Below are 19443 nucleotides of genomic sequence, written 5' to 3'. Positions count from 1 at the left end.
GTGCTGCTGGGGGGCAGGGGAGGGGGAGGGGGCCTTTGTCCCCTTCGGGGGCGGTTTTGAAGAAGAGGAAAAGGACACGCAATCCCGCCTTTGACCCCTCCTTCGCAAGCTGGGGCCGGGGGGGGGGCAGGGGGGGGCGGCTCAAGTTGGCCACACAGCAGCAGCAGCAGCAGCCCCGGGTGGGCGAGCGGCGGCAGGAGAAGCCCCCGCAGCAGCAGCAGCAGCAGCTGGACAAGGAGTGTGGGGGCCCGCACGCCCCCCCCCCGCCCCAACAGCTGAAGCCCCACTGCATGTGCGCGGCCGGCCTGCCTGCCTGCGGGGGGGGGGGTGTGGGGGGCGGGGGGGGAGCCGTCCAGCCGCGCGGGCGAGCGGCCTGCAGAAGGTCCCCTGGGTCGGGGTCAGGTCCGGCCAGGGGGGCTGGGTGGGGGGGCGGCCTGGCCTCCCCGGGAGGGTCCGCCCCCCCTCTTTTGCTCGCATCGTTGCCTTCTGCTGGGAGCCTCGTCTTCGGTGGCCCTGAAGTGACGCGGGGTGGCCACGGGGGCGGGGGGCGGGGGGGGGGGGCGGGGGGGGCAGCCCCTCGTGGCGACCCCCCTCCCCCTCCCGCGCGCGCGCCCCGGGATCCCAGCCAGGCAGGAGGGGCTGGTGGGTGTGGGGTCGCCTCCCGGGCAGACCACCGGGCGGCGCGTGTCGGGGAAAGAGGGCTGCAGCCCCCCCCCCCAGGCGGCAGGAGTGCCGGGCCAAGCGGAGCCTCCAGCTCCAGGAGCACTCTCTCTCTCTCTCTCTCCCTCTCCTTCCCCGCTTTGCCCCTCCCTTCGGGAGGCTCAGGGGATGCTGCTGGGCAACAGCCCTCCCCCTCCCCCCCCTGGCCAGAGGCGGGGGGGGGCCGGGTGGCGCCTCCGGCCGGCCCCGGGCGAGCGGCCTCGCGGGGCTGTTGTGAGGTTGCCCGCCGGGGTGGGGGGGGCGGGGGGGGGCGCCGCGCTGCTACTCACGGGGGGGCGGGGGGGGCGGCGGCGCCACAGCAGCAGCAGCAGGAGCGGCAGCAGCAGCAGCAGCCAGAGGCTCCCGGCGGCGGCGGGGGGCGGCGGCGGGAGGAGGAGGAGCCCCGCCCCCCCCGCCCCGGCCAGCGGCGCCCCGCGCAGCCCCCGCATCTCGCGCGCGGCTCCGGCGCGGGAGGGAGGGAGGGAGGGAGGGGGCGGGGCCGCTGAGGTCACTTCCTCCGGCGCCCCCTCCCCCCCGCCCGCCTCCTGCGTCACAGGCGAGCCTCCCCGCCCGCCCCCGCCCCTCCCCCCTCCCTCCCCCCGCCCGCCGCGCCGGCCGCGAAGGAGGCCGAGGCCGGGAAGCGAAGCGAAGGGAAGCGAAGCGAGGGGGCCTCGGGTAGGTCGCTCGGTCCCGGGGGGGGGGGGCTCGGCGCTGGGGAGGGGGGAGATGGGGGGAGATGGGGGGAGATGGGGGGAGATGGGGGAGGGGGGAGATGGGGGGAGCGGCGCCCCCCCCGACGCCGCCTGACCTTGCCGGCCGCGCTTCCCCTCGCCAGCAGCCGCCCCCCCCCGCCGCCTCCTCACGCGCCGGGGCCGCCTTTGCCCCCCCCCGCCCCCCCCCGCCCGGAGGCAGCGGTGCGTGTGTGTGCGTGTGTGTCTTGGGGGGGGGGGAGGCCGCAACTCCCAGGGGGTTGGGGGGGCGGAGATCCCAGCAAAATGGCGGGCCTGCCCCCCCCCCACCAGAACTCAGCGGGTCCCTCTAGGCAAAGGATGGGGGGGGGGGAGAGAAACGCCACCCCCACCCCCCACCCCCGTGGGGCGTGGAGGACAGGTAAGGGGGGGGAGCCCCAGGGAGGAGGTGGCTGCTCCCTTGGCCAGGGTGAGGCCCCCACCGCCTCTGGCCTGCACCCCCCCACCCCACAGGAAGCCTCCCCCAAACCTCCCCCCCCCACCTCCCCACAGGCTCAGCCTGGGACAGCGGAGGACGCCCCCCCCCCGCCAGGTGCAGCAGCCGGCTATGCCTCCCCCCACCCCCCCCCGCCAGCGGCTCCGCCGCGTCCTGCACGCTTGACTCCCTCCCGACTCCCGCGCCCGGGACGGGGTGCCTTGCAGTGCTGGCCCTTGGGGAGAGGGAGGAGGAGGAGGAGGAGGAGAAGGCCCCCCCGCCCTTGCCCTCGCCCCCGCCCTCTGCCTGGCCAGCTGGGGAGGAGGAGGCCTGGTGAATCAGCTTTGGGAGGGAGGGGGGGCCGGCTTTGGTGGCAGAGCCAGCATCAGCCGGAAAACAGGGAGAACCGGTTTCTCCCCGGCGTGTCTGTCTGGGCGGGGGTACAAGGACAGGAGGCCCGGCTGTTGGTCTGCAGCCCCCTAGCCCTGCTTCCGCCCCTCCGCCCCTGCCAAGGGCGAAAGCAGCTAGAAATGAGGGGGGGGGTGGGGGGGGGGAAGCCCCTTCCTCCAGCTGCAGCCAGGTGGGCAGCCCAGCGTCGCTCCTCTTGTAGGCTGGTCACCCGGAGGTGCCAGGGCAGGAGAGAGGGCACCCAGCAGCAGCCCAAGGGCTTGTGCATAAGGAGGGATGAGCCTAGGAACACAGGAAGCGGCCTCCTACCGACCCCCCTCGGTCCATCAAGGTCAGGCTTGTCTGCTCAGACCGGCAGCCGCTCTCTTAGAAAGGCCCTTCCCATCACCTGCTACCTGATGCCTTTTCACTGGAGACGCTGTCAGGGATTGAGCCTGGGACCTTCTGCATGCCAAGCAGATGTGCTACCACTGAGCATGGCCCCTCTTCTCCCCCCCCCTCCAACTCTCAGCCGTTCTGAATACACGAAGCTGCCTTGATTGGAAGCAGACGGCTCCCCCCCCCCCCGGGCCCCGGCCCATCAAGGTCAGTCAGTCCAGGCTGGCAGTGGCTCCCCGAGGTCTCAGGCTGAGGTCTTCCCACCCCTGACCATCTAACCCTTTTAGAGGGGAGCTGCCAGGAATTGATCCTGTGGCCTTCTGCATGCCAGGCAGATGCTCTGCTGTGGAGCCACAGCCCCTCAGGGGTCTTGCCCACCACTCAGATGACCCATCGCCCTCTTACGCCCTTCTGTCCTGAGGGGTTTGGGTGTTGGCAGGGCAGCGCTACTTGACCCAGGTCAGCCTTAAACGATGCCCATTGCTGCCCGAGTGATAGAAGAGCCTTCCCTGTTCGCTCCTGGGGCTCAAAACAGCTGTCTGGGGGCTTTTTCCAGCAGGGAGGGCATGCAGAAGGTCACAGGTTCAATCCCCGGCAGCATCTCCCATGGGGAGGGCCCAGGAGGAGGGGGCAGGAAGGGCCTCCCTCCGCCTGGGGCCCCGCAGAGCTGCTGCCAGTCAAAGCAGGCAATTCTGACCTTGACCTTGCAAGGGTCTGACTCAGGAGAAGGCAGGCTCGAGCGCTCTCCCCCCTGACCTTTCCGTGAGCTCATGAGACTTGGGCTGTCTGGCCAGTCACCCTCCAAGAATGTGACGCAGCTCCCCCCCTTCCCCCTGTCGTGGCCATCTCCTGCTGTTCCTGAGGCCACCAGGTGAGCGTGGAGGGGTGTGCGCCTGAGCCTCTCACTATCTCGATGGCCAAGGGGCAGAGGTGAGTGAGGGCGGCTGCCTCCCCTGCTGGGCGGCCAAAACACCGGAGTCAGCGAGTCCGTAAATGCTGGGAGCAAATAAAGGAGAGCTGCGTCCGCCCTGTTTTGCAGAGTGAGAGGAAGCCTCTGGCGGCAGAGAGACGACCCCCACTCCCATGGCCACCCTTCTGGCTGCAACGCGCCTCTCCAGGCCTCTTGCCCGCCTGGCCGCGAAAGCCCCGCACCGCAAGGATGCCTCAGTTGGCCTCCGGTAAGTAATCTAGGGGGGTGGGGGAGCTGAGAATGCGGGGGGCAGACGCCACTCCTGCTAAGTGCCCAGAAGAGTGTCCCCCCCCCCCCAGCCTAAGGAACTGGGGGCTCTCCGGATAGCCATTTGGGGTGCCAGCCAGCATCCAGACCTCTCTCCTGGACTCCAGCCAGGAGAGGAGCCCCGTGGACTCTGCAAAGAACACGTGCAGATGCTGGGCCAAACCAGGCTCCTGTGGCCTCTCCATGCCTGGGCAGTAGAGGATTTTATCCGCTTCCCCCACCCCAGGTTCTTGGGATTTCCTTGGGTGTTGCAGCTGCTAGGTCTAGCGAGAGGGGGTTCTAGAAGAAAGCGGAGGTTGCCTGGGTGGGGGGCCCCACGTCCCCCCACCACACCTTTTGACTGTTTTTACGCAGAACACAGGCCTCCGGAAACCACAGAGCCACCTGGTCTGGCTCTCGTGAGATGCTGCTCTGGAGGCTCTGAATTAGGCCTGGCCTAAATCGAGGAAGAGTCTCCAAGACATAGGTCCGACCCGAGGCCTTCTGCTTGCCTGCCTAGCAGCTGCTTTGCCCCAGAGCCACAAGGTGGGACATGGCTGCTTCTCTGCACCCTTCCTGGGCACGCCCTGAGAGCGTTGCCTGGCGAAGGTGGGACTCCAGAGAATGAGAAGAGGGGGCCCTTCCCCGTGGAACCTCCAATCTAGAATTCAAAACAGGAGAGGTCACGGAAGGGGTGGGGAGAGCAGCAGGGTGGGGGACAACGCTAATTCCATTCAGGGAGCCTTTAAGAGGGGAGTAGACATATTCATGGAGGAAAGGAGTATCCATGGCTATTAGTTAAAATGGATACTTGTGAGGGTCTCTGTCTTTGTGTCTCTGCTTTCCATCACCTGCGGTATTATCAGTGAACTCGTAAAAGCAGTTCACACCTTCTGGTCTCAGGCGCCAGGCCTGATGGCCCATGTATCTTCCCCCCCGCTGTTTTCCTGCCAGTACTCCCTCAGGCCGGTGCGGCCTTGGAAGTGTGATAGCCGCACCAGACTTCCTGGGATCCGTCTGATGTTTTGTATTATGCCAAGCTTGTAACTTCCCATAACAATAAGTGTGAACCCCAGTGCCCCAGTGCCCTGGAGTCAATATATTCTGTAAACCCGTATAGCCCCTCACTTGCAACTTTCTACCTGTGCCTGTCTCATCTCCTGAAGGCTTCAATAAATCTATTGTTTCTGTATCAACGTCTGAGCAACTGATTTGGAGAAGCAAACTCAGAGAGGGGGATCTCTCACATTAAGTTGCAAGTCTTTGCCTCTCGGACTGCAGCTGTACCGCTTTGGACAGAATGTCAGCCGACGAGGACACCACCCCTATCCCCGACGCCCCCAAGGCTCCGGACGAGCCGGAGAAGCCGGACCCGAAGGAGGAGGGAGCCAAGCCAAAGAAACCGAAGGGTCGCGCCCCCGACCAAGATCGGGACGAACGTCCCCGGGGGCTTACTTATTGGCTGGACTCTCCCAAGGGCTGGTCGCTCTCGCGGACTGCGGCGAAGGATCGCCGGTTGGCCTTCCCCAGCACGGGACTCGAAGGGGACCCGGCCCGCAAAGAGGCCCTCATGGAGGAAGAACGAAAGCAGTGGCAGGAAGACCGCCGGGCTATGCAGGAGCAGATGGAGACCATGCAACGCGTAATGGGTGAGATGGCCACGGCCCTAGATGCGCTGAAGTTGCAACCTCCAGCCGGTGCTCCCCCAGACGGGGCGCCGGTAGTTCCGCCCGCAACCCCTGCCCCCCCGGCCCGTCGGGACCTGAAAGTCACGTATGACGGGTCGGGAGACCAATTGACCTTTTTTATGGTCCAAGTAGACATTTTTATGCGGGAACAAGGCCGAACCTTCGTTTCTGAGGAGTCCCGGGTGCAGTACGTGGCTTCCTTACTGCAAGGGGAGGCGGCTGCCTGGATGGTGTTGCAGTATGAACTCCGCTCGCCGGTACTGCGAACCCTGGACGAGTTCATGGTAGCACTCCGAAACCGTTTTGAGGACCCGACTCTGGGTGAGCGGGCTAAAGCCTCCCTGATGCAACTGCGCCAAGGGACTAAGTCGGTGGCGCAGTATGCAAGTGAGTTCCAGTCACTGGCTAGCCGAATTCTGGACTGGAGTGAAGCTACCTTGGTACAATGTTTCAGGGAGGGTCTCAACCCAGACCTCCAACATTGGGCCTTCATGCAAGGGAACCCCCCGGATGTGGAAGGTTGGGTTCGCCATGCTGCTGACATCGAGAATCGCAAGCAACTCCTGAACTTGTCCAAGCAACGGCTTGGGCGAGACCCCAGGCCCCGAGGTGACCGTGGCCGGGAACTCCGGCAAGGGGGTGGCGGGGGTCTCTCGGCCGCGGAACGCCGCAAGCGGTTCGAGGCCGGCGTCTGCCTGATCTGCGGGGGAAAGGGTCACTTTGCATCGCAATGCCCCTCTCCCTCAGGCCGTCCGACCCCCCCCCGCCAAACCCAGGCCGAGCCGACGAAACCGGCCGCCGACAGCCAGCCTCGCCGCAGAAGTGGACCACTGAGCCGGCGCTCCGGCGCACCCTCCGCTCTCCACGCGCGCCCCCAGGATGGGGCATCCGACTCTACGGTCCCATCGGGGTCCCGGATTACAAATACCGTCTTTGATTCGGACGGCTCCCCGGAAGCCACCACCCCGTCCCCCTCTTCCAGCGAGGAGGAAGAGTGGGAACAGCCGGCAAAAAACGCCGTCGGTCTGCTGTAGAGGGGGCTCCGCAGCAGACCGTCCCTATCGTTGTGCAAGGAGCTCCACCGATGGTAAGCGCCCAAGAGGACAATGTATTTGTGCGTGTTCATCTGTCCCTACCCAAAGGGGGTCCCCCGTTAGAGGTCCCCGCGTTGGTCGACTCGGGGTGTGCCCGCACCATGATAAATGAGGAAACTGCCAAGAAGTTGGGTGTCCGGCGCAAGCGGCTTCCGGGACCCCTCCGTTTTTCCCAAATGGACGGGAGTGACTTTAAACGGGGCCCTGTGACCCACAGAACTGCAGCCGTGATTATGTCCGTGGGGGAACATTGGGAACGGTTGTATTTCACCATCGCCCCTATTGTAACCCCTGTGGTGTTAGGGATGAACTGGTTAAGGGGACACAATCCCTCCATTGATTGGGTTAAACGGGTGCTTTCTTTCCCCGAAAACCCCTGTGGGTTGCATGACAAGGAACGGGTACTCAGAACTCCAGCCGCCGCACTGGTAGGGTCCCCCGCCCCAGTCTCTCCTCAATTACCCTCTGAGTACTCGCAGTTTACTGATGTTTTCGATGTTAGAGAGTGCGACGAACTGCCTCCCCACAGAGAAACGGACTGTGCCATCGAGATCGTAGGGGAAGGCAAACTGTCTAAGGGAAAGGTTTACCCCATGAGCCCCAGTGAAAAGACTGTATTGCGGGACTATCTGGATGTCAATCTGGCGAGGGGTTTCATACGCCCCTCCAAGGCTCCTTATTCAGCCCCAGCTTTCTTTGTAAAGAAAAAGACGGGAGATTTAAGACTGTGTATTGACTTTCGCAGACTGAACGCAGTCACCCAGTCTAATGCTTACCCCCTCCCTCTTATTCCTGACCTTCTAGCACAATTAAAGGAGGGCCGAATCTTCACCAAACTGGACTTGGTAGAAGCCTACCACCGCATTCGCATCAAAGAAGGAGACGAACCCAAAACGGCCTTTTCCAGTTGTTTTGGGATGTTTGAGTACCTGGTCATGCCGTTCGGACTTTCGGGGGCTCCGAGTGTCTTTATGCAATTAATTAATGAAGTTTTGCATGATTTACTGTTTCGGGGGGTGGTGGTATTTCTCGATGACATTCTTATTTACTCTGAGACCATGGAAGAACATGTGCGCCTAGTGCGAGAAGTGCTCCAGCGGCTGCGGGAGCACAAACTGTATGCTAAGGTGTCCAAGTGTGAATTCCACCAACCTTCTATTACATTTCTGGGGTATGTGATTTCCCACCAAGGGTTGGAAATGGACCCCGCCAAGGTCCAGGCGGTGCGGGACTGGGAAACCCCCACTACCCGCCGCCAACTTCAACAGTTTTTGGGGTTTGCCAACTTTTACCGGAATTTCATTCCCAACTTTGCCCAAGTTGCGCTTCCCCTCACTGCCCTGTTGCGTACCAAGGACAGGGGGGCTAGCGCCGCACTCCCCTCAGCCCGTCTGCAATGGTCTCCCCAGTGCCAGCAAGCTTTTGAACGTTTAAAGCTACTTTTTTCATCCGAACCCGTTTTGGCTCACCCGGATTGCACCAAGCCCTTCGTGGTGCAGGTGGATGCCTCGGATGTGGCAATGGGCGGGGCCCTATTGCAGAGGGATGAGGGGGGACGGTTAAGGCCATGCGCCTACTTCTCCAAGAAGTTTTCCCAGTCCGAAATCAACTGGGCCATTTGGGAGAAGGAGGCAGCAGCGGTCAAACATGCCCTTACCATATGGAGACACTTCTTGGAGGGGGCCGAGCTGCCGTTCGAAGTGTGCACAGATCACAAGAATCTTGAGGCTCTCAAGGGAGCTAGAAAACTCAATGCCAAACAGATTCGGTGGGCCCAATTTTTTGCAAAATTCCGGTTCACCCTCAAACATGTCCCTGGCAAAGAAAATGCCCTAGCTGATGCTTTGTCACGACTTCCCCAGTATCGCAACGATTTCGATCGCCCCGTCGACTCCCTGTTCACTCCCGAACAGCGAGGGGAAGTCCCTGGCTTAGCCGTCACCACCCGATCCCAAGCCCGCCAACCGGAGACCCCCCCTACGCTCAAAGGTATCCCGGAAGTGTTCCAACAGCGACTCCGGGACGCCTCCTTGCAGGAGGAGGAGCACAATCTCCTCCCCCCTGGCTTGGAACGAACCAACACTTGGTGGGTGCAAGGGGGGAAACTATATGTCCCATCTTCCCTTCGCAAAGAAGTATTGGGACTTGTACATGGGGCCAGGCTAGCAGGTCATTTTGGTTTCGTAAAAACGCTTCACCTGGTTCGAAGGCAATTCTGGTGGCCCGGTATGAGATCTGATGTGGAGTTGTATGTGCGCAGCTGCCCCACCTGCGCCACAGCCAAGAAACGGATGGGAAAACCCCCGGGGCTTCTCAAACCGCTTGAGAACCCCTCCCGTCCCTGGGAAGTCATCGCCATGGATTTTATCACCGACCTACCTCCAAGTCGGGGGAAAACGGTTCTCTGGGTTATCACAGACCTCTTTTCCAAACAGGTTCATTTCGTTCCATGTGCAGGTCTTCCTTCAGCCCAGGGCTTAGCTAAACTGTTCATCACGCACGTCCTCAGGCTACACTCGATCCCGAGGAAGGTCCTCTCCGACCGGGGGGTCCAGTTTGTTGCCAAATTCTGGCGGGCTTTCCTAAAGTTAATGGGAGTGGAGGAACAGGGCCTTTCTTCCGCCTATCACCCCCAAACGGATGGTCAAACAGAACGAGTAAATGCGGTAGTAGAATGTTATTTGCGCTGCTATGTAAATTTCCACCAGGATGACTGGGTTGACCTGCTGCCATTTGCCGAATATGCGTACAACAATGCGCCTCATTCCTCTACCGGCTTTAGTCCCTTCCAAGTTATATACGGGACGGATTTTGGCCCTTTCGGTTCTGCCCCCGTCTCGCCAGAGCTCCAGTCTACCCCTGATCTTCAGGAGTGGATTCAGGTGGTTAAATCCACCTGGCCATGGTTGCTCAAAAATCTGGAAAGGGCAAAAAGCAAGTACAAGGAACAAGCGGACAAACACCGGTCTCCGGGATGGGAACTCAAGGTGGGGGAGCAAGTCTATCTGTCCACCAAAAACCTCCGCTCTCTTCGCCCCTGCAAAAAACTGAGCGACCGTTATGTAGGACCTTTCCCCATTACCAGAGTAATCAACGAGGTTACCGTGGAACTGAGTCTCCCTAAGACACTCAAGGGGGTTCATCCAGTCTTCCATATAAGCCTCCTCAAACCTTATGTAGCAGCTCCCCAGTTCCACCCCCCTCCCGCTCATGAGATTCCTACCGTAGTAGGAGGGGATACCCATTTGGAAATATCCAAGGTTTTAGATTCCAAATGGAAGAAAGGGAAACTGTTTTACTTTGTTCGCTGGAAAAACCTTGGCTCCGCTCATGACGAATGGGTGGCCGCACCCCACATGGCAGCTCCTCGCTTGGTCCGAGAATTCCACCTCGCTTATCCCGATAAGCCTCGTCCTCCCGGAGGGGGGCCTTAAGGGGGGCAGAATGTGAGGGTCTCTGTCTTTGTGTCTCTGCTTTCCATCACCTGCGGTATTATCAGTGAACTCGTAAAAGCAGTTCACACCTTCTGGTCTCAGGCGCCAGGCCTGATGGCCCATGTATCTTCCCCCCCGCTGTTTTCCTGCCAGTACTCCCTCAGGCCGGTGCGGCCTTGGAAGTGTGATAGCCGCACCAGACTTCCTGGGATCCGTCTGATGTTTTGTATTATGCCAAGCTTGTAACTTCCCATAACAATAAGTGTGAACCCCAGTGCCCCAGTGCCCTGGAGTCAATATATTCTGTAAACCCGTATAGCCCCTCACTTGCAACTTTCTACCTGTGCCTGTCTCATCTCCTGAAGGCTTCAATAAATCTATTGTTTCTGTATCAACGTCTGAGCAACTGATTTGGAGAAGCAAACTCAGAGAGGGGGATCTCTCACAATACTAGTCACGCTGCATACCTATTCTCTCTAGTATCGGGAGCATGCCTATTTGGGTGCGGTGGAACACAGGCAGGACGGTGCTGCTGCAGCCGTCTTATTTGGGGGCTTCCTAGAGGCACCTGGTTGGCCACTGTGTGAGCAGACTGCTGGACTTGATGGGCCTTGGTCCGATCCAGCAGGGCCTTTCTTATGTTCTTATGTTATGAGCCCCCTTAGGAATGTTTTCAGGGGGTGGACGTGGGCTTTGTGAGGGGGGCGTGTCAGGAAGGCAGAGAGATGGCCTCCCACTAAGCTTCTGGGAGGGGGCACTCCATGGGGGGGTCAAGCACTGTGGGGAGGACGTTGTTGGAGGATGCAGGAGACTTTGGACGGCTGAGGGTTTGGGAGTTGGAGGAGCGAAGGTCATAGGGTATCAGGTGCGTGTATGGAGGGTGTGTGTGTGACCACGAAGGCCTTTGGATGCAGGAGAGGCCAGGAAGCCATAGCTGGCCTTTATGGCTTTGTTCTCTATGGCCTTGCAGGCCGTTCACCTTACATTGCCCAAGAGGCACAAGCTGGAACTCCCCCTAGTCTGAACGGGATTACTCTGCCCACAACAGGCCGGGAGGGGGCAGCTCACAGCCACACAGGTGACGGCAGCCGGAACGGCGAATCTTGGGAGGGCCGAACGAGAGGGCCACAGAATGAGGGGAGCACCAGCCACGCTGGCTTCGGGGGGGACGGGACACTCTAGCTCAGTGGTTCCCAACCTTTTTTTGGCCATGCCCTACCTAAGCATCTTTAAAATCCTGATGCCCCCCCCTCCCTGTGACATATAATTCTTATTATTCAAACAGTGAACTCCTATTCACTACTCCTCTCTATTAGCGGGCTAATATATATATACATTATGTGTGTGTGTGTGTGTGTGTGTGTGTGTGTGTGTGTGTGTATATATACATATATATATATATATAATGTATATGAGGCCCCTAGAACCATAAGAAAAGCAAAAAAATTCACTGTTAATAACTCATTCTCGAATTGCCCCCCTTAAAAATCAAATTGCCCCCCCTGTGGGGCATGTGCCCCATGTTGGGAACCACTGGGCTTCTTTAAAATACTCTTGCTCCCCTCTCCATACTAATATGTACTGAGTCCTTGATACCTGCATTGCTGGGTGGAGGGTCCGTAGCGTCTCCTGCGACTGTCGTACACGCGGGGGCGGGGGGGGGGCTAGAGGGATCTTTCACAGCGTAGAGGCTGTCATGCTCTCGGGAAGGTGAGCTCACCTGCTGGCCCCTCTGTGTTGTCAAGCCTTAGGCGGCAACACCGAACAGGCGTGGTGTTTTTCTAGAAGCCACACTGAGGTCATTTAAAATATAAGGAAGTTTAATAAATGACGAAAGAGAATACCCGCGGTCTTTTCACACATTTCCAGGTGAGCAAGGGAACAAAGGAAAGGTGAAAACGCGTCCGGGAGCCCGTGTCCCTGCTCTCGCTGCTAGTCCTGAATGATGTTTATACAGGGCCAGGCCAGCATTCCTTGCAGTGGCCATAGTTTAAGTTCTTCCGTTTCAGGTTGGCAGGGTTGGGGCAGGGTCATGGGTGTGTGTGTGTGACATTGCAGACGCTGCTGAGGTCACCACGTCACATCCGAGTGGGGCAGGGGCCAGGTGAGGGCAGGGGCTTTGTAGGTGGCCCCAAGGGGAGGGTTTTGGCTTCACTCAGCACCTGACCACATTTTGTTCTCCACCCACCCACAAACCTCGTTGTGCAGAGGCAGGGTGGGGGAGGGGGCCTCGCAGAAAGGGCAGAAAGAGGCTGGGAAATGGACCTGTGCTGGAGGCTCTTTGGAGATCTCTGGTGTCTCCCTGGCCGATGGATGCTGCTTGCAAGGGACAGCAGCGCCTCTCAATGGCGAAAACCCCCAAGAGCAGCTTTGCCTCTGGACTGGAACTCAGGCCAGATCTCAGCAAACGGAGGTAATCCCCTAGCTTACCAGACCTTAGCTCAAGGTTCCTGGGATAGAGAGTGCTTGTTTGTCACTTGGGCGGGTCCAGGAGGGGCTACCCCGGGCAAGGGAGGGCATGCGAACGAACCTTCAGCAAAGAGGGGGAGGGATAACCCCCTTCCCCCATCCTGCTTCCTTATCCTGCCCAAGTTCATAGAATCACAGAGTTGGAAGGGACCACCAGGGTCATCTAGTCCAACCCCCTGCACAATGCAGGAAATTCACAACTACCTCCCCCCCACAGCCCCAGTGACCCCTACTCCATGGCCGGATGGCCAAGATGCCCTCCCTCTCATGATCTGCCTAAGGTCATAGAATCAGCACTGCTGACAGATGGCCATCCAGCCTCTTCTTAAAAACCTCCAGGGAAGGAGAGCCCACCACCACCCGAGGAAGCCTGTTCCACTGAGGAACCACTCTGACTGTTAGAAAATTCTTCCTAATGTCTAGACGGAAACTCTTTTGATTTAATTTCAACCCGTTGGTTCTGGTCCGACCTTGAGCAACAGAAAACAACTTGGCAAGGGCGGTTTGTCGGGGCCGTGCAAAGCCACAAGCACCGCTTCCCTAGTACATGTTTGCCAGGCTGGATGGATGCCTGGGCTGCTGTTCTGGTGGTCCTGTAGCCGTGGCCTGTCTGCTTGCCAAGTGGGAGAGGCTGTGGGCCCGGGTGGGTGGCAGCAGCAGCATCGGCATGCCCTTCCCTGGCGGCGCCTGAGCAGTTTCCCCAGAGAGCCCAGTGCTGCTGCTGCTGCTCCAAACTCTGCAGTGGCAGCCAGCATCTGACCTCCCTTCCGCCTGCCTCGAGAGCCACTCCGAACTGGCCTTGGAGAGTGACCCCCCCCCCCCGGTGGCTGGGAAAGGCCAGAGCCCCCTTAGTACGCCAGCTGGAGTCCGGGGGGTGGGGGTTTTGCCTGGTGCCAGTGGGAGAGAGGCTGGCTCTCGCTTGCCCTCTCTTGGACTCAGGGGAAATTGTGCTCTCTCTCGTGCAGGCCCCTGCCGGAGGCTTCCTTCTCTGTCGTGATCCAGACGGGCAGGCGGACCTATGGGACAGACGTGGAAGATGTGAGTGGGGAAGAAAAGACCCTGGCTGACCCAGGGAGGGGGAGGCTCTGCCCCTGGGTTGGGGGAGCAGCCAGTGGCCTTTAGCTGTGAGAGCATTGGTGGAGCCTCCATGTTCCGAAGCAGCCTGCCTCTAGATACCAGAGGCCCTTGGTGACACGGGGAGGGCCAGCTAGTGCCGTGGGGAGGGGCCTGGCTCACCCTGTTGCCGCCAGATGCTAGGCTGGGTGCTCTCTGGGGGGACTGACTGACTTTCTGGCCTGATGCTGTGGCCCTCTTTGGGGGGTTCCTCCCTTATACTAGCACTAGAGTGATGAATTCTGGGGGGGGGGGTTGCTGGGGGTACCTGTTGACCCTTCTGAGGAGTTGTGGGTTTGTGCTGAGGTCTCCTTGGTATTAAGATTGGCCCAGAAGAGCCCCTCTTGCTCCCAGGACCGCTTCACGCTCCCTCTTTCCCTTCCAGACGTGGCCATGGGTTCCGAGAGTGACTGGGGTCCTCAGCAGGGGCGACTAGGGATGCCTCTGTGGGGTGCAGGTGGAGAGGCCCAGGGAAGGAGTCTGGCTTCGGGACGTGAGCCAAGAACGGCCTCCTCCAGCAAATGTGCATTCCAGGATGCTTGTGTGGCTGAATGGGAGTTGGCGCATGGATGGGAGCTCCCGGGGGCGTTTGAGGGCAGGACGTAGATGCCAGAGGCCTCTTCCCCCACCCTCCAACGTCCTTGTTTCGGGGCATCGTTTCAGATTGGCGAGAGACCTGTCCTCATCACCGGCTGTGACTCGGGCTTTGGCTTTGCCCTCGCCAAGTACTTGCACGAGAAAGGCTTCATCGTGTATGCGGGCTGCCTGCTGAAGGTACGAAATGGGGAGCCTGCCCCCCCCCCCGCAGTGCCCCTGCCCTTTGGGGGCCAGACAGGTCCCAGGGAGGGCCATGAGAAGAAGGGAGGTGGGCATTGGACTGGCGAGGGGTGAGGCGGTGGCCATGCGGCCTCTGTGACAGCTTCCCCTTGGCCACCTTGTGGGCCTGGGGTTCTCCCAACGATAACACTTGTCTTCAGACTAGAGATCCTGGTTTTCCTGGAAGAAATAGGAGCCTGGAGGGCTGGCCCCGGTGGCATCCGTATTTGCTGCGCCTCCTCCCCAAACCACATCCCCCCCCAGCACCTCTCCAGGCCCTTCCGAAACTGGGGCTGGCAACCCTCGTTCGCTGGCACCTCAGGGACCGCAGATCAGAAATACTCGTGCGGATGCCCCTGGCACAACATGGCGGGGGGGGGGAGAGAGTGCTTTTCCGTGGGCACTTCTTGCTCTGAAAGGATGGGGACGCCGCCCCCCAGGGTCTCCCTGCGCTGAGGCGGGTGAAGAGGGCAGGCCTTTGCAGCTGGATCTGCCTGTGAAGAGGCTTGACCTTTAGAAGTTGCAGCAGCCCTCGGTGGCTGTGACTCTGTTTCCCCTCTGCACGCACAGCCCTTCCTGCTCTCTTGGTAAAGGGGCAGGTATCCTAGACCTGAGGATTATGGCAAGCATTGGGGGTGGGGGTGGGGGGCTTGTGGGGGGGGGTGCAGGGCAAGAAAAGGAAGCCAGCTTGTGACTGTATCTGTCTTTTTGCTGAGAGCATGCTCCAGGCCAGGCTGTGCCGATCAGTTAGCTCCTGAGCCTGCCTGCAAGCAAGCTGTTGTTCTTACCATGAAAGAGTGAGGGGGAAAGGGGTGGTCTCTATCTCTCACGCGTGTGCACACACATTAGTGATGTTTGCCATGCAGTTGGAGCTGAGGGGGCCAGGGAGAGGCCTTGAGAAAGGCCAGGCCGCTCAGGAACTGGGTATGCTTAGCTTGAAGAGGAGAAGACTGAGCGGGGTTATGATAACCATGTTCAAGTACTTGAGGGGCTGTCATATTGAGGATGGTGCCGAGTTGTTTTCTGTTGCTCCAGAAGGTCGGACCAGAACCAACGGGCTGAAATTAAATCAAAAGAGTTTCCGTCTAGACATTAGGAAGAATTTTCTAACAGTTAGAGCGGTTCCTCAGTGGAACAGGCTTCCTCGGAAGGTGGTGAGCTCTCCTTCCCTGGAGAGATTAGATGGCCATCTGTCAGCAATGCTGATTCTGTGACCTTAGGCAGAAGATGAGAGGGAGGGCATCTTGGCCATCTTCTGGTCACTGGGGGCGTGTGGTGGTGGGGAGGTAGTTGTGAATTTCCTGCATTGTGCAGGGGGTTGGACTTGATGGCCCTGGTGGTCCCTTCCAACTCTATGATTCTATGGAGGCGGCTCAGTTTTTGCCCCCACAGCCTGCGGCTCAGTTCTGCACTTTCCCAGGGGGGCACAGAGTGGGCAGGGCAGGCATCAGCCGGCTGACTTGTGCCATGCAAAAAGTGAGCTGCCGAGAGTGCAGGCCCCCCAAGGGAAGCTCAGCTAAAGAGGGAAAGAGAGCAGTGTGTGTGTGTGTGGGGGGGGGGTTTTCCCTGGCCCCTCCTGGTCTTCTCCGCACTGCTTCTGGGGGTGCTGAGCCCCCCTCTGCTGGCCCTGGCGTAGAAGCACAAAAGCGAAACAGCCCTGCCAGAGAGAGGCTGTCCGTGGATCTAATTCCAGAAGGGTGGCAATGTTAGCCTGCCATCTTAAAGGGTAACACACGTATCATGGCAGACGCCTTTTTGGGCCTGGCCACTCCATTGGATGCATGGAAGGTCTCCTCACACACGCAGGTGCACAGAGCAAAATGGGGGAAACGGCTGTGAGGAGCAGGTTGAGGCTAGCCTGGGCCGTCCCTTTGCAAAGCTTGAGACAAAGCTTTGTAGGGGAGGAGTGCCGCCCTCCCTGATTGCTTGCGTCGCATTTCACGGTCCCTCGACCTCACTGTTCACATTTATTCTCTGTCCCCCTGTCATCCGTGTCTGCCGTTAGAGGCCACATTTCGTGGGTGTGGCCCCACTGCTCCAGGTGCCGCCTTCTCCGTGGGCCGAGGCGAGGGTTGAGGCCTGCTCTCCCTCGTGTCCTCTGTGCTGACTGAGCCACGCAGCCAGCCCACGGCTCCCAGGAAGCGTGGCTCTGGCCAGGGGTGGGCCGCTGGATCCTGCCCGCCTCCTGGCGGCGGAATGAAATGCTCACCCTTTCCAGGAACAAGGCCGCGGGGGCTCCAAGGACCTCGACAACATGAACAGCGACCGCATGAGAACTGTACAGCTGAACGTTTGTGACAGCGAGGATGTGGCGCGGGCCGTGGACCACGTGACGGCTACCCTGAAGAACCCAGATGCCGGTATGTATGTGGGGATGGGGGAAGACCCAGAGAACGCGGCTGAGAAGGGCCCTTTGCTGTCCCTGTGGCCCTAAAATGGCATTTGGCAGCATCGCACGAGGAGAGGCTGGATTGGTCTTGTTCCCGAGGAACCCAGCCACTTAGCTGCTTATGGGAGGGTGTGTGTGTCAAGGTTCAGCCTGTCCAGCCCATGGGGGGGGAACCCCACCCCCCACCCCCCGTGGTGACTCCTTTCTGCTCTGCTGCCTCCTCCAGGAGTCTGGGGTCTGGTCAACAATGCAGGGGTCTCGACCTTTGGAGAGGTGGAATTCACCAGCATGGACACCTACAAGGAGGTGGCGGAAGTGAACCTGTGGGGGACGATCCGCACCACCAAGGCCTTCTTGCCTCTGATCCGCAGAGCCAAAGGTAAGTTCTGAGCCGGCAGTGAGGCGTGCGGAGGGCACCAGAGGTGGAAAGGCGCCAAAGAGCCCGGACCCCACATGGATGTGTTGGCCCTCCTATGGCACGGGGATTGGCCGTGGCAAGCCATCATCAGCGCACCAGGGAAGGGAAGGAAGGGCCACCCAGGCAGGGGCTTGACGGGGAAAGAGAAGGGCCCCCGCCCTCTGCCGAGGATGGAGGGAGAAGGAGCAAAAGCCACGCTGCCACGGAAGCCCAGCTGGAGTGGGAAAGAGCAGAGCTTGTGACCCATGGCTGCTCACCCCACCTTACGTAGGGACAAGGGCACGGGATGGCGAAAATGTCTGCTGCCACTGCTGCTACCCAGCTGTTCTCTTCCTTGGCCTCACGGTGGTGGCGACAGCGGCAGGTGTTTTTGCCATCCTGTGCCCTGGGTCCTGTGCTACCACCGGCAGCGACAGATGCCAGCTCTGCCACGCAGCAAGCAGTGTGGGCACCAGCAGCCCTGGGCCTCAGTCACCACCCCCCAAAGGAGGGGGGAGGGAAGGAAGGAGAGGAGGCCAGGCTCATGGCCCTGCTGACGCCATCGTCATTCAAGGCGGGGGCCGGCCCAGGGGCCCCTCTCGGGGGGGGGAGGCAGCAGTGTAAGCTCTCAGTCTGTCTGAACGCCCCTCCTACACACCCTCCCAGAGGCATATCCCTTGGATTCCCAGGAAGAGATGAAGCTGCGGTGGTCGGTCAGGGTCAGCGTTGTCTATTCTGATGGGCAGCAGCCCTCTGGGGTGTTCAGGCGAGGGGTTTTTCATCCTTTGAACTGGAGGTGCTGACAATCGAAACCCAGGATGCTCTGTATGCAAAGCAGGCGCCTTCCCCCGAGCCTCACTCCCTCTGCCTTGGAGCCCAGAGTGAAGCTGCCAGGCTCTTTGCTCGCTTGGGGGGATCTTGTAGTGCCTTGGTCTTCCTCAGCTCTTGACGCTCTGTTTGTGGGCTGTTTGCCACCCCCATAGGATTCTGTGTAGGATGAGGCCGGGTGGCTGCCCTCCTCCTCCTCCTCCTCCTGAGGGGGACTCCGGTAGCCTCACGCTATGCTCTCCCTGGCTAGGCCGCGTGGTGAACATCAGCAGCATGATGGGGCGGATGGCGAACCCGGCTCGTTCCCCCTACTGCATCACCAAGTTTGGGGTGGAGGCCTTCTCCGACTGCCTGCGCTATGAGATGCGCCCCCACGACGTGAAGGTCTGCATCGTGGAGCCCGGGAACTTCATAGCCGGGACCAGCTTGTACAGCCCTGAGCGGATCCAGGCCATTGCCGACAAGATGTGGGACGAGCTGCCCGAAATCGTCCGCCGTGACTACGGCCGGAAGTACTTTGACGAGCAGATCGCCAAGATGGAGTCCTACTGCAGCAGCGGCTCCTCAGACACGTCCCCTGTGATTGAGAGCATCGGCCACGCCCTGACTTCCATCTCCCCCTACACCCGCTACCACCCCATGGACTACTACTGGTGGCTGCGCATGCAGGTCATGACCCACATGCCGGCCGCCATCTCGGACCGCCTCTACATTTACTGAGGGGCAGGAGGAGGACGGGCTCGAAGGGCCACGCTGTGTAAATCTCCCGGCAGCCACCTGGTTAGTTTTGTTCACAGTACTGTATTTTAGTCCTGGATTTATAGTAATTTAACTTTTGAGTATAATTTAACCCTTGCATGGTGTGTCTCATTAACAGGAACATCTTGCCTGTGTCAGAGGGACCCAGTCAGCTGTGTGCTATTTATTTCAAATATCCCCATTTTTCCTCTTTATCTCAGCATTTAGGACAAAATCTAGGTTGTGTTACTAGTTGCTCTGAAGACTTGGAACTCCCCAAATCCCCCTGGCCTTGGAAGAGACCGAGCCCCCCCCCTTCCCGGTGCTTGCAGCTGCTGACATGACCAGGCAGCGGAAGGCGTGCTTGGCCTCAGAGCCCCCTAACATCCTGGAGCGAGAGGTGGGAGCAAAGGGGCCTTCCCCACAGGTTTCTGGCTCTGGGCCTGCTTCTGGCCTGCTCCCTCCTGAGTGCCCTGTGGACCAGGGGCCTGGCCACGGAGGGGCTGTCTTTTGCAGGCCCAGCCCCCCGCCCCTGAGCCAAGCCTGCTTGGTCATTGGCACTCCTGGGACGTGTGGCTGGTGGTAGTGGCAGGAGGAGGGCCGTGGCGTCTG

General features: G+C 60.1%; 1 protein-coding gene across 1 annotated transcript; it reads left to right on the top strand.

Moving 5' to 3' along the window:
• The first annotated feature begins 3732 nt into the window (after positions 1–3732).
• On the top strand, positions 3733–18943 carry BDH1 (3-hydroxybutyrate dehydrogenase 1). Its single transcript, XM_056849842.1, has 6 exons — positions 3733–3827; positions 13516–13588; positions 14327–14437; positions 16698–16839; positions 17095–17247; positions 18344–18943. Exons 1-6 carry the CDS (start codon positions 3733–3735, stop codon positions 18811–18813), a joined length of 1044 nt encoding a protein of 347 aa, XP_056705820.1. The 3' UTR covers positions 18814–18943.
• The last annotated feature ends 500 nt before the right edge of the window (positions 18944–19443 follow it).

This window comes from Euleptes europaea, chromosome 5, assembly GCF_029931775.1.
Source record: "Euleptes europaea isolate rEulEur1 chromosome 5, rEulEur1.hap1, whole genome shotgun sequence".
NCBI lineage: Eukaryota > Metazoa > Chordata > Lepidosauria > Squamata > Sphaerodactylidae > Euleptes > Euleptes europaea.
This window is presented reverse-complemented; position numbering and strand designations above follow the sequence as displayed.

Bases quoted from the DNA above. Each gene is read 5' to 3' on its own strand.
- BDH1 (XM_056849842.1), top strand. From the start codon at position 3,733: ATGGCCACCCTTCTGGCTGCAACGCGCCTCTCCAGGCCTCTTGCCCGC. The intron at 3,828-13,515 runs GTAAGTAATCTA...TCTCTCGTGCAG, and splicing joins GATGCCTCAGTTGGCCTCCG to GCCCCTGCCGGAGGCTTCCT. The intron at 16,840-17,094 runs GTATGTATGTGG...TGCCTCCTCCAG, and splicing joins CCTGAAGAACCCAGATGCCG to GAGTCTGGGGTCTGGTCAAC.